Source organism: Uranotaenia lowii, chromosome 1, assembly GCF_029784155.1.
Source record: "Uranotaenia lowii strain MFRU-FL chromosome 1, ASM2978415v1, whole genome shotgun sequence".
Classification (NCBI taxonomy): Eukaryota; Metazoa; Arthropoda; class Insecta; order Diptera; family Culicidae; genus Uranotaenia; species Uranotaenia lowii.
In genome coordinates this window covers 47037585-47052800 of record NC_073691.1, presented here as the reverse complement: position 1 = coordinate 47052800, position 15216 = coordinate 47037585, and the positions used below count along the sequence as shown (strand labels likewise).

General features: G+C 33.8%; 1 protein-coding gene across 2 annotated transcripts in view; it reads right to left on the bottom strand.

Moving 5' to 3' along the window:
• Positions 1-15216, bottom strand: part of LOC129759999 (uncharacterized) — a 155932-nt gene that overhangs the window by 137036 nt on the left and 3680 nt on the right. For both annotated transcript variants that reach the window (XM_055757612.1, XM_055757677.1), the window contains exon 2: positions 13036-14019. In XM_055757612.1, coding sequence (XP_055613587.1) covers positions 13036-13441 — 406 coding nt within the window. In that variant the 5' untranslated portion in view covers positions 13442-14019. The remainder of the gene's footprint in view (positions 1-13035; positions 14020-15216) is intronic.

The window sequence follows — 15216 nt, the reverse complement described above, 5'->3', positions numbered from 1 at the left end:
AAGTTTAAAACAGTAATATCCTCGATGCATCTCCGAGAAGAACGAGGCCGATAAATACCCTTAGCCCACTTCCAAGTTCACTTAATTTAGGTACCAGCACCACGCCGAGTCGAGTCGAGGGCACCCCCTGGCCCCATAATTTCTTCAAACGATTGCTTCCGGAATTCGGCGGCTCGGAAGTTACATACATACATATTTACGGCTAGTAGACTTACTACTGCAACTGCCATTATTACTAGGGAACCGTTTCGTTGCTGCCCGGTAAACAACTAAACGCTTCCCACCAAACATCACCGTAATTTTCGAAAAAAAAACAAAAAATTCAAACGGACCCCTATACAGTTTTCGGTCTACGGATCCTTCTCCAATAAGCTCCGGGAAGGAACGAAGGAACAAATACCCTGGTGTGGCATTTTCGGTTTTCCAACTGCAGTAGCAGCAGTTTAAATCCCACCCGAAGAAGAACGATGCAATGAATTTGGCGAGTGGGGCGTTCAAAAATTGCCCAGAAAGCGATTGTTTGATTTTCGGTCTTAGCTAGGAACGAGTTTTATGGGTTCTTCATGATGGCACAACGACTACGCGACGCGACGGTGTCTTTCGCGTGTCTGGAAACTTTTTTCCTCCAAATTAGCGATTGTAAAACTATTGCATTATAATTTATATTATAAATTACATCTAACTAACTTCAACGATTTTTTTAGAGTAAAGCCGGATTACCAAACATCTTTACTCTCGATAATAATCAAATAAATAAATTTGGCTTTTATAAAGCTCTCTACAGCTTTTTCACAGCTGTGGAAGCTATCCTGTAGAACCAATCCTTTGAAGGAATAAATAACAAACAAGCCCCAGAAGGCTTTCTTAGGGAATGAGAACTTGAATTGCCAGCTGTGTAGCATGCGTCTAGAGACCTCTACTTGGCTTTTATTTGACTTGGCTTTTATTTGGCTTTTATTATTTATGGCTACTTGGTTTTTATTTGGCTTGGCTTTTACTATTGAACTCTTGCCTTTGACAATGCTTAATTTAACAGGAGGTAAACAATGTATAGCAATTGTTCATGTATAGGCTGTTCCGATAATTATAAATAAACTATAAAACAACCATCATTTCAAAAATCGTGTTGTGTGTTGTGTTCAATCAAACTTTGGCTGCGTACTGTTGTTTACATCCAAGTGAAGTAAGCGTTGTTATTATTTGTTGTTTTTCGTGAAAAAATCTGAAAATGCGTGGCCTTACTCCCGAGCAAAGAAAACGGATTGTGAACAAATGGTGCACTGTGAGTGGTCTTTCAATCAGAAAACGAGCTAAGGAAGAAGGTATGAGTGTCGGAGCAGTTCAAACCACGTTGGGAAAATATGGATAACAGTGTACTTTCGCAGGTTCCTCGAGACGCGGTACCTGGCCTTGCTGACCCTTCAATGGACAAGAAAATCAAGGATTACTACAAACGGCAACCTTCGGCATCAGTACGGGACGTGGCTAAAAAACTAAGTACCTCATCGACTAACGTTAAGCGTACCAAAAAGAGAATTGGACTGCAGACTAATTCGAAGCAGAAGCAGTCAGAAACGAGTACCAAAAAGGCAGAATTAGGGAAACCGAGGGCTCGGAAACTCTACGACAAACTTCTGACCAAGAAATCGGGTTGTGTGATCATGGATAATGAAACCTACATTAAAATCGACCATAAAACTTTGCCTAGACCACAATTTCATACTTCACCGAAGGGAAAGGATGTTCTTGCATCATCAAAAGCCATTTACACTGAAATTTTGAAAAGGAGCTTATGGTGTGGCGTTAAATGTTTCGTCCATTCATAGCCACAGATACATTGAATGTCAAAATTTTCGTGCAAAAATGTTTACAAAAAAGGTTGCTACCCTCAGTAAAACAGTCTGATCTCGGTTCGTGCCACTACTTTAAGGATGCACTAAAGTGGTATGAAGTTAACAAGGTCACATGTTCACCAAAAGACATTAACCCACCAAACTGTCCAGAAATTCGTCCAATCGAAAAAATATGAAACCAGCAATTGAAAGAAAACACTATTTTGCAATATGTTGGAAAATAAAATGTTTTATAAAATCATTGTTTCTTTTGTTGAGGAAGAAAGTGTATTCATAATCATCGGAACAGTTTATTGTAGGTAATCTTGAAAGTCTAATTGTTTTAATATATTGTCAAAGTGTAGACTGTCAAACTTGCAGTAGAGTCTTAAAAGTAATAAAGTGACTCATTTTACCACTTTTTTGGGCACTAAAAAAATCAATAAAAAAAATTTACTTATAGATTAGTACAGCATAACTTTTTCCTAAAGACCGGATTTGTCAATGCTTACATCCAAAAGTCGTTTTAAAAATCAGTGATGCGGTAGAGATTATAAGGAGGGAAACAGCCTGGCTTGTAGAAAATTTGAATGGTTGCTTATCTAATTTATGATTTAATTGAATGATTAATGGCATCTCGGTGAATTATATATTCTAATAGGAAGAATATCAAATGAAAGTAATGAAAATTATAGACGGATTTAGATTAGGAAGCATGAAAGGTGTTGAAAATGAGCCAAGAGCGTGATTTGAGAAAACTTCTTGCCGCACAAGACCATTTGTCCCACACCGTATTATTGTCTAGAAGAAGCAAAGTCGTCTAAATGGTCTTGTGCGGCAAGAAGTTTTCTCAAATCACGCTCTTGGCTCATTTTCAACACCTTTCATGCTTCCTAATCTAATCTATCCGTCTATAATTTTCTTTACTTTCATTTGATATTCTTCCTATTAGAATGTATAATTCACCGAAATGCCATTAATCATTCAATTAAATAATAAAAATCAGCGGTGATAATCTGTTAACACAAAATTTTCTAATTTATTGAGTGTTCGTAATTCTTTTGGATATTCAAATTACTTACGCCTCATAGATATTAAAAGGAGTTTTTTCAGCAAATGTCTAGAAGCATAGGAGGTATAGGTAAAACAAAGATCACACTTTTTTTTCCAAAAATGGTTCCTGATCTAGACCTCTTCCTTACTAACACAACCCTTTCTGGGATACTTAAATATAGATTCGCAGACGTATAGACGGTTTCTATAGCTGATGTCAGTATGACTTATCATTGTTTCAGAATTTTTCAAAACAAACTTTTGAAGAAAGCTGGAATAATATGTTTATGGTTGATCCTAAAAAGTATCTTACTAACAATCCATCCTTCATCTCTCATTCACTACTAGGACGCGGCCGGCGTCGTTGTTGTTCTTTTTTTTTAAGTGAGGGCATGAGTTTTTTGCATTGAGAATGACTTACAATATTCTGGCCCTTGCATAAAATTGATGGCCTCGATCAATCACGAAGTAGCAACCATTATTGGCGATGCAGAACTCGTTCTACTTAGCCACGCCAGCGGTCATGGAGCTCGAAATGTATTAATTTTTATTTATTTCAAATAATGATAAAATATAATGTTTGCAAAATATTGTTAGTGAACCATTTCGAGTTCAATGATTTAAGGTGGATATGAGTAGTCAAACAAGCTAAGCTAAGCTAAGCCTAACCTGGAGTCTAAAAAGTTTTGTTTCTGGTCAAAACGAACGACTGAATTTTTGCAGACTTTTAAAATGAGATCTTGGTACCTGGTTTTTTATTTGAAACTTCGTACGAAAACATGCGAAAATTTTTTGGGAGAATGAAACTTTTTTGGCTTTTTTATAATATTTTGTTCTCGCGCAACGCAAATTAAATTCTAAAACATAGAGTTATCTGGAAAATTCTCTGGCTACCGTCAACTGGGGCAACATGCAACAATTTTCAACTTCAATGGCTTCTAAAAAACTTATGTTCACAATTAATCCTACCCCTTATGCATCAAAAGTTTTAAGGATGCTGGGGTATCAAATTGGCGTAGTTAGAAAAATTATAGTTTTCTTCAGTAATTTTTAATTTTCTAAAAACATGCGATTTTCACCCTCCTCAGAAAATGGGGTTACTTGCAACAAACTTTGTTTTTAATGAAAAATCTTATGAACACGTACACAAATTTATAGTTTTTAATATATTAGCGATGCCTTAAAGATCATTACGCATGACAACACCAATTGCAGTAGTTTTTGGGTCTGTAATAACTAATTTTCACATTTTTTCTGAAAATGAAGATGCTGCATACATTTAGGGGTGAAATAATACTACGAAAAATTCTAAATGCTGAAATCATTAAAATTAATGTTTGGATAAATGAAATTTCAATGTTTACAAACGCGTGATGCAAAACATTCATATTTCAACACATGGAAACAAGATTTACAAGGTATTTCTTTGATTTGCATTTTGTTGCATTTAAACCCAGACACCTAACGGAATTTAAAAAATATTTATTTGAAAAAATTGGGTGATTGTTCCAACCAACCAACAATGTTGGTATTACATGAGGAAACCAGTATAAAGTTTGTAGGTAATTTTATCAAGCCAATCTGTCATACTGGGTAATGTTTTTTTCGGCATCAAACAATGTTAAAATTTGTACATTTGTTGCTCGATTTTTCAAACCCCGCTGTTGCATGATGCCCCGTTTGACGGTACATCTTTGCCGAAGACGGCAAAGGGGTAAGAGAAGCGATAAAATAGTTATAACGCCCCAAACATAGCATTCTTTTATTTTTTCATGAAAAGAAACTAGCAACACTGACCGAATTTTTGTTCAATTTTCAGAAATATTATTTGAACTAGAAAGTTATTGATTTTAGAACATTGAAATGATCATCATCACGAGGAGGGGGATTATAAAAAAAAACTAATGCGAAAAATTAACAAACTGGAACAAATTGGACAAAAGCTTACATGCAACAAAGTTGCATACAAGTCGTATGCAAGAAATAGTATAATCAGTCAAGGAAAATTTAAAGAAGGTAGTGCCAAGGCAGCCTTGCTCTAGTATTGGTACAGGCTGTGACGTCACAATCACGAAAAATCTGTTATTTTACAAGAAAACTTTTCTTTTTCGATGATAATTCGAAGAATCTGCTGGAAATTTTACACTTTGAAAGTATGTTATTGTAGAAGGATTCTTGCTCTTCAAGATGGGTGAATAAAAAGTTGCATTTTAGAATAATTTTGCTTTACAAAAGACCATCGTAGATCGAAAAAATTGTGAATTTTCACCACTGAAATTTGCAAAACTTTAAAATTAGTTCGAAGTCTTCCATGAAAATGTTCAAGTCAGTGCAGTATAGGCTCCTCATTATAATAAAGTGATCAAAACACAAGTTTTTATAAAAAACCACAATCTTTTATTGGCATTTTAATAAACTGGGTTAACAATCATGAATTGATGTTGATTGTTCTATATAAGAATTGTACATGGTAAACCGGTTGGATTAAAATCAATACAATAAGTTGAACACTCAATATCTACCAGCTAGACCTCTTCAAAGCTGATATTTTTTCATTTTTGCACGTTTTAGCTCCAAGCCGACATTGCATTCAATAATAAATTAAGAAAAAAACATAATGCAATCTTCAAAGGTTAAAAAAACTTCATAACATAGTGAAATAGAGGCCTAACAACAAAATCTAAATGAAATTGGAATTCGATTTCGTTCTAAAACGTGTTTTTCTTGGAAATTCCTACCATTCTCACATAAATTATCGATACAATCGTTTTTGTGACGTCACAGAAAAATCCAATATGGCTCTCGACACTACCTTATTTAAATATTCCTTGATAATCAGTTAATTTTTCATCAAAAATTAGAAAAAAGAGAAAAAACTTTAGGTTTGATTTTTCGATTGAATCATCGAAATATCCTTATAAAACTTCAAACTTGATATATTTTCCCCTTCGGGCTTGTAAAAAAAATTCAAGTTGGGGGTGGGGTTGGCAAAAGAAGAAATTGATATTTCTTCCGACCTAATTACTACGGCGTGAGTGGTGAAAAAGTATGAAGATAATGTCAAGAAAGTCAGATTAAAGTGTGTAGTTGTAATAAGTTTGGTGAAATATATCACGATTGGCAAGAATCTGCTCCTGTTAGTGAGAAAGCCAGAGTTGTCGTAACAAAAATTTCATCATTTTGACATAAAATAAAAATCAGAAGCTGTCTATAAATGTTTGAAGCACTGTACCTGCACACTTGAAAGATAATTTTACCTTCCTCCAAGTTAGTCTGCGAGAAGCATCCCGAACACTTGCATTATGCAGTAAGGTTATAACAACGTTCTAAGCCAGGTTTACCAGAATCCTTGCCCACAATGAACCCACTGCCACTGCCAATATTGGCGTTGGATTCAAACGGTTATAAAATTTCTTATAGATCGCGGTCTTTCCCTCAGAGTAGGTTTTTACCACTATTTTCAACGATGAAATTGGGAAGTCAAAATCCTTCAACCAAAAGACCACTTTGATGAAGGGGCTCGCTCCTCCAAAATGGCCTCTTTCCTCCACCTTCCACAAACCGGAAGTGAAAATTGCACGTTTCAGCAGCTCGTTATCAACTCTGTGGTGGAAGAATACACACTCTTGCTCGGAAGTTTATATCCTGCCCAAGTGTCTATATATTCTTGTATAGTTCGCGAGTTTTCATTCCCCACCTCTGCTAGTTTATTGAGGACAGAAACCCAAATGGAAAACTGAAAAAAATTCTATGAGAGAAAAAAACCAGTAGCAAGGTGATTTTCGCCAAATCAACAAATCCCGCTTGTACAGACTGGTGTTATTTATCATAATTTTTAACTTCACCCCCTAGCTCTAAATTATAGTGCTTCGGCTGTCTGGTCTAGCTAGGCCAATCCTTTTTTTCGGTTTTGTTTTTGAAGAGCAGTATTTTTGTTTGATAGTTGTGTTGTAGTTTCACAAAAGCTTCGTATGAGGGTAAAAGAATTAAAAAAAATAAGCAATTTTTATCAATTTTTTTACACCAACTTTCAACATTAATTTGAGTAAATTGTTTAAACACATCTCTTTACTTTCCATTAGTAGGAAAACTACCACCATCTCCCGTGTCACTAATTCGAGCAATTTCCAACCAACTCATTTAGCGAGAGACGATTCCCTGCTAGCCTCGCTTCATTGGGGTTACAGTTATTTCGTGACAGTATTGTCACGAAAAGTAAAACTAGTGCAAACATTGACTGTGTGACTGACTGAGGAAAAGTGCCCACAAAATCCTTTCCATTTCAGCCATCATCGCCGGATAAAAGCTGCTCCATTAACACATCGAGGGGTTTTGGAACAAACATTGCGGCGATGGAATTGAAGCGTGAATCACGGAATCCTTTTTTTTTCGAAACGTTTAGTTTGGAGCAGAAATCACAAACTTGGAGACAAAATTGGTAAAAAGTTAAATTAAATGAAATATAATTGAAATAAAAGTAATACAAAAACCCTACCAGAATTTTTAAAACTGAAAATTAAACCATCTATAAAATAAATCTTTTAAAAAATAAATATAACGACATTAAAAAATCAAAATTTCAATTTAAACATCTAAAAAAAATTTCAAAAAAAGAAAACTATAAAGAAAATCTTTATTTAAAATGAAAGGTAATACAAAAAATATCTATTTAAATTTTAAAAAATCAACAACCAAAAAAAAATATAGTAAAAAATTGATTGCTTAACAAAAAATCGAAAAGCTATTAAATGAGAAATTCTCAATTTTTGAATAACTTCGCATTCTAAGAAAAAAATTAAAATTGCTAGTCAAATTTAGGAGCACCTTTAACATTTGAAAACATCAAAAAAATTCAAATACTGAAACCGAAAATCAAATCCAGTAAACGAAACAACTACCTGCCTATGTAAATAAATCTTCAAAAAAATCTAAATTCAATGAAATTTAAAATTGCAAAGAACAATCAAACATCTAAAAATAACAATTGCAGAAACAATAAAACAACCAACAAAAACATGAAAATCTCCAAAAGATTAAGTAGGTGAATTCGAAAAAAACCTCATCAAAATGGGGAAAAAAACAAAATGTAGTAAGAAAAATTAACATGAAGTTGACATTCCTTTTGACGCTTCAAATTTCAGGATATTTCGCGAAATATTTATTACATTTCTACAAAACTGCGATAAAGATGAAAAACAAAAAATCTATAATAAAAAGCGTAAAATAACAGATTATTTACAATAAAACTATAAAAAAATGGTAAGAAAATCGAAAACCCAAAAAAAAATTTGAAGATCAAACAAAAATAAAATTAAAACAAATACACACAGCGAAGAATTGTTTAACGAAAAACGAATTTTTCTTTGTTTAGTTGCCAAACAAAGGAAATTTCTTTTATTCAGGGACAAATCAAAATTCCTATGTTACTGATGTTTTTTTCTTTACTTCAAAAAATGTATCACTCTTGAAATTGAAACAAGTTCTTTGATTCAGTTTTTTTTAGTTCAAAAAATAAATCGTTTTTTATAAAACTTCTCTTCTCTTTAGAATCAAACTTATAACATATTGTTTCAAATAAAAAGGAGTTTTTCAAAATAGAATTATTTTTGAATCAAATTCATTTTTGCTTTGGATCAAACACCAAGATATCTCTGAGTGTAATAAATACAAATTTTCAATACTCATTCTAGGTCAAACTTCAAAATCAAAAATTATAAATTCCTAATCCCTAATTCCTACTTCCTAATTCCTACTTCCTAATGCTTAATTTCTAATTCCTTATTCCTAATTTCTAATTCCTAATTCCTAATTCCTAATTTCTTATTCCTTATTCCTACTTCCTAATTCCTTATTCATAGTTTCTAATTCCTAATTCCTAGTTCCTAATTCCTAACTCCTAATTCAAAATTCATACTTCCTCATTCCTAATTTCTAATTCCTAATTCTTAATTTCTAATTCCTAATTCCTAATTCATCCTAATAATTCTTAATTTCTAATTCCTAATCCATACTTCCTAACACCCAATTCCTAATTCCTAATTCCTAATTCTTGATTCTTAATTCCTAAAACCTAATACCTGCTTCCTAACTCCTAATTCCTAATTCCTAATTCTTTTTCAAGGATTTTTAACGGTTATCAGTCTCGGATTTTTAAGTGAAATCGACTGTTTTTTACTCCAACGTTTTGATCCTTATTGGATCTTCCTTCATCAGGGGCTAAAATTTATTGCTAATTTAGTGAAAATTGACTTTGAATTTTGTTGGTGCTTACCGATACCGAATCAAACTTAACAAGAAAACGACACTTTATCGGTAAGCACCAACAAAATTCAAAGTCGATTTTCACTAAATTAGCAATAAATTTTGGCCCCTGATGAAGATCCAATAAGGATCGAAACGTTGGAGTAAAAAACAGTCGTTTTTACTTAAAAATTCGAGACTGATAGCCGTAAAAATCCTTTAAAAAATCAACCAAAACAATCGTTCCATTCATAAATAATTTCTCATTTCCAATTACAAATTCCTTATTCCTTATTGCTTATTCCTAATTTAAAATTCAAAACTAATTTTACTTCTAAACTTTTTTATTTTTTCTATAGGAATTTAACTCATTAAGGTCATTTTTCCTCGATTTCTGAACATTGATTTCCGACTTTTCATTATTTTTAAACAGTTGAAGATTTGTTTGAGATTTTCGTGCAGTTCTTTTCAGAAAATTCGATTCCATTTTTCCAATTCACATTTGATGTAACTCAAATGAACTTCTTTAGCTTGGTCCTGAGAATTTGAATCCGGTCGTTTTGAGACTTTTGTTTTTGAATATAGTAGATTCATCCAATTGAAATCTCAAATCAGCTTTGAAAAATACAAAACTAAACTGATGGAATACTGAAATGTACCTACATACTTGAAAAACATTTTCTATTAGAAATCAGAGATGAAACTTTGCAAAGTTGCAAAACGAATAACAGAATTTATAAATTGAAAATTACAACGAATGAAAAATTAACAAAAGTTAAAAAAAATTGAACCGTTTCAAATAAACGAAATGGAAAAACAAAATTAAAAAAGGTCCTTATATGAAAAACGATTGACATATATATTTGACTTTGATCTAACCAAAAAAAAGTCAGGTCAAAAGTTAAACAAACATAAATCAATAAAATTAAGAAAAACGAAAGAAAATTTAAGAAAATATTGAAACTAAACATCTCCAATTTAAAACAGTTATGTGAAACTGTGTGTCTTGAACAAAAAAAAAATAATTTCAATAAAAAGAATTGTAGATCCTGTTCGTTTTAGGCAACATTCGATTTTAGAAACATCCGATTTTGGCACATGTAGCAAAATCAAACGGGTTTTTGACACGACATTACCTTATAGTTTGCGCTATAACAGGAGAAGTATAATTTAGACAAACACCATAAATATGCTTTTACGTTCTTAAATTTTGATAAAATGCAACTACAAAAATTAAAATTTAAAAAACAATTATAAAGTACTCAAAAATAAAAAAATGATGGAAATTTCATAAAATTAAAAAAACAAATATTAATAAAAGACTTAAAACGACAAAAAAAACTAAAAATTGTGAAGAATGACTAAAATAGCAAATATGACAAAAAAACAAACACTATATACCAAACAAAAAAAGTCGTAAATGCACAAAAACATGGTGAGAATAAAAAAAAATAATAAAAATGGTAAAAAATAGACTAAAATGTATGTAAATGTTATAAATAATACTTTTTTGTGATAAGTGAGAAAAAAATTGAGAAAAAAATTGAGAATAAACCCGTTCGACTTTGGCAACATTCGATTTTTGGGCGTGTGGCAAAATCGGGAACTGTACTAAAATTGCATATGTAAATATTTCATAAATTACTAAATTCAGAGAAAAAAAACAGAAAAAAGGATTATCTACATAATTTCAGAAGCTAAATACACACCTTTATGAAACAAATCAAAATCATCGAAATTTAAATGGAGACGAAAAAAAATACAACCCTCCAAATAAATTGTCTTTTTTTCTCAGAAGAACCTGGAAAAATTGTCAAAGTAATTGTACAGTAGGGTAGCAATGAATGCATTTTAAAGCTTTGATCCCAAATTAACCTCAGAATTGTGAAAAAACTCTTCTAAAAGCCAGAAAATGCCTTTTAAAGCTTTGATCCCAAATTAAGCTCAGAATTGCGAAAAAACGCTTCTAAAAGCCTGAAAATGCATTTTAAAGCTTTGATCCCAAATTAAGCTCAGAATCTCGAAAAAACGCTTCTAAAAGCCAGAAAATGCATATTAAAGTTATGATCCCAGATTAAGCTCAGAATGGCGAAAAAACGCTTCCAAAGGCCAGAAAATGCATTTTAAAGTTTTGATACAAAATTAAGCTGAGAATCTCAAAAAAAACGCCTCTAAAGCCAGAAAATGCATTTTAAAGTTGTGATCCCAAATTAAGCTCAGAATTGCGAAAAAAACGCTTCTAAAAGCCAGAAAAAGCATTTTAAAATTTTGATCCCAAATTAAGCTCAGAATTGTGAAAAAACGCTTCTAAAAGCCAGAAAATGCATTCTAAAGTTTTGATCCCAAATTAAGCTTAGAATTAGAGAATAGGTATGGGAAAAATTTCATGATCGATTTTTTAAAACCAACCGTATACAGTTCGTCGATCGGCCCGAAAACTGACCTGTGCAAAATTACGGAAAACGGTTAAGTCATGGAAAATCGATTTTTGGCCAATTATTTTTAAGACAACACCAAATCTCGACGTTTTATGCATTTCGAAGTCATTTGGCAATAAAATTAAAATTCTTCTTTTCATGCAATACTTCACGAGACACAAGCAGTGATGTCAATTGTATTTATTGTTTTTCAATATCGAAAGACATACCCCTGTTAAACAGCTGATAACTTTTTTGCCCAATAAGATACGAAGTTAAGGTCTTCGGTAAAGTATTTCAGAGGAAAATTTGCTACAGAGAATTTATAAATTGGCAAAAAACGGTAGACAGATTCGGTTCCACAGAAGAAAAAAAAATGTGTTGATTTTTCTGTGCAAGCTATTCAATTTTACCAAACAAACCTAAAAGTTCAAATTTACTCATGTAAACGTTACTTAAAAATTCTGCAAAAAAAAATCATGAATGAGTTTTGAACCAAAACGAAACTTTTAAGACACCATGGCTTGAAAAATTCAAAAATGACCCCAAATCGACTCAGTCTAATGTATACGGTCGGTTTGCGAAATTCGACATGGCTGCCACGCTATTATACAGCGCAGAATTATTGTTCTAAGGAGATAATGTTTGGTTTAAGTGTCTTGAAATGTTCTGATTAATTGATCTACCCTGATCTACTTTTCAATCTTTTACAAAAATTAGCTTCCGAGAAATTCAATGAAGGCTGTTTGGGCCACCGCACGCTCCGGAAAATGGAGATTTCTCGGAAAAAATTACACGAGATACATCCTATTCGGTTCAAAATTTTCAAGTCCGAACATGCTTTTTCTGAAATAATTGAAAAAAGTAGGGGAATTGAGGGTAAGAACAACCATAACTCCATTTTCCGAAGCGTGCGGTGGCTTAAACAGACTGTTTGGTTTAAGTGTCTTGAAATGTTCTGATAAATTGATCTACGCTGACTTTTCAATCTTTTACAAAAATTAGCTTAGTGTTACCAGATGCCAAAATGTTGTAAAAATTGCACAGAAATATGCTGAATGAAGAAACGAAAACAATCTTATAATTGACCAGATTGAGAATACTAAGGCCCGTTTTCTTGTTGTCTTAAATCCTTTTAGAGACATGTTAAGAATTAAGAATTTAACTCGTTGTTTATATCCAAAATAAATAAAAAACTGAATCGAATTTCTGGAGTTTGACGAATCTCTTAAACCAAGAACTACCGTGTAGACTCATTTTCCTCCTAATGAAGCAGTTCCAAGCTTCGAGTGTTCCCCCGAGTGTGTTTCGTTTCGCAAATTATAAATCAGTCCTGCTGCAGGCAGAGCAGTCAGGAGCCTTTTAACGACTTTTTATCCGCCCATAAATCAATAAACAACAATAAATCAGCGCTAATCGATTAATGACATCATCGTTCTCTTGAATAGTGTTTGTATTGTGGGGTAGGTGGTAAAAAGTCCCTCGCAACTAACCTGCATCAACTGGCGATGGACGCGTTCCATGGAGTAGTGCCAACATTGTCAGCATCGTGACCGCAGCTCTCCAGACCGTTGATAAGCGATGGCCCAATCTTGACCCGGCCGATCTAGAACAACATCGCGAAGCCGCCATCACCAACGCTTTTGGTCGCCGTTGATTATTACTATTCATAACATTATCATTCTGTTTGGCACGCATCTTCATCGGAGCAACGCTGCAGCAACGCTCATCATCTGCGATACTCATACAGATCGGACTGCATTGGCTGCTGCTGCTGGACAACACTTCATCATCGAGCCTAGAATAGGACCGCGTCGCCATAAATTGTCGCTTCTTCCGGATCACTGCTCCCGTAGACGTCGTTGTCGTTAGCTGATCTAGCCGTTCGGCAGCTTCCATTACGGCAATTCAATACTTGGGGCTGGACATTTGCAGCACCACATTCATCATATAACTTTTATTCAACCTTAACTGTAGCACCCCTTTTTTTTCAAACAACTTACAAATGCGTATGAGAAGCGCACTAGAAAAACCGTTATCTCTGCTCCAGCTAGGTGGACCCCTTATCTATTTACACTCGCGGCAGCGAGGTTATGTATTTTTATTCTGATAGCACTCTGATAAGAGCAATCGCGTAGACACAGACACACAGACACTTCCCACTGCACCCACTTTATTGCACAACAGCAGCCTAGATCTGGTATTGAAGAACTCTTTTTTCCAGAAATTTTCTTGCAGCACACAGCTTTCCTTTAAATATTTATTTTTCTCCCAAGCTTGTCGCCAGCAAGTATTGTTGTTGCGGTTGCCCAATATTGCCCAATAGTGCCCTCTCTAGTATGATAACCCGACCGTAATTTGGTTGTTCCACTTGTTTACACTCCTAATCGAGACACCTCTAAACTACAGCGCGTTGTTAAGTTTCGGCAAACATTCTCCGTGGCGATAATTAGGTTACACGAGCCCGCAACAGGTATCTGGAAAGATAAAAGAAGATATATCAACATTAGTATTTACATTCAAACATCTTATCTTTGAATAGATTTATTTTAATGAACCCAAATGGTTGAAAGTCTGCAATAAGACCGGAACAAACTTGAAACCGAAAAATCGAATTATTTTAGATCGAAAATATGAAAAATCTCGATTACAAAAGGTGATAAAATTCTTATCTTCTACAGTTTGACATTTGGTGTTGCAATTTTTTTTCAGTAAAATTCCTTAATCTTTATTTCTCGCGTGAGCTTTCATTACGTCGAATGAAACAGAAACACCGAACCGAGAAAATCGGTTCTGAAATTTGAAGAGTGTTTTTCAAATCCTATTTTCATTCCTTCGCCGATAACCCTTCAAAAAATATGCAATATTCATGGAAACTAATTGTGTCAGATATTCCACATTATGAATTTATTTTTTTGCAATTTTTAGAGCTATTTTTTAATCATATAGGAACATACGACATATTAAAACATAAATCGTTCATACGTCTGAACACATTCGTCGTTTGGAGGGGAAATTTGTTTCATTCGTCTCTTTTCTTTCGTCCTTTGATTCGTTCAACTTGCACTTACGCCCAAATGTTTCTGATGCAAATACTATGGAAAATTTTCTATTTTCTCGGCGTAATGGCTGTTTAATAAGTGAAATATCTAGTGTAGCGGTAAATTGGTGAGTAAATGCATAATGAAATGTGTGAATCGGGTGCGCCATCGCCGATCGGTCAAACCAGCTCGCTGCTGCTGATCAGTTTTCTGTTGCCGACCAGCTGGAGGGGAAATTTGTCTCATTCGTCCTTTGATTCGTTCAACTTGCACTTACGCCCAAATGTTTCTGAGGCAATTACCGGTAAATTTTCAATTTTCTCGGCATAGTGAATGTTAACTTATTGAGTTGTCGAGTGCAGCGGTAAATTTATAAGTGAATGCGTGTTAAAAGTGTGAATCGGGTGATTGGGTGACTAACAGCAGCAGGCTGCTGCCGCTCAGCCTGATGCAGTTAGTTGTTAGGTTTGCTGCTACTGCTGCTGTTCGGTTTCTTTTCCTTGCTGCATTATTTTACAGCGTTCGAAAGCCTGCTTGAGTATCGATTTAAGAACGCTTGAAAAGAAGAATCTGAAATAATATTCATTGCTAGGTTGATATTCTGATAACCTCTACGTGTGTACACTTGTTTGC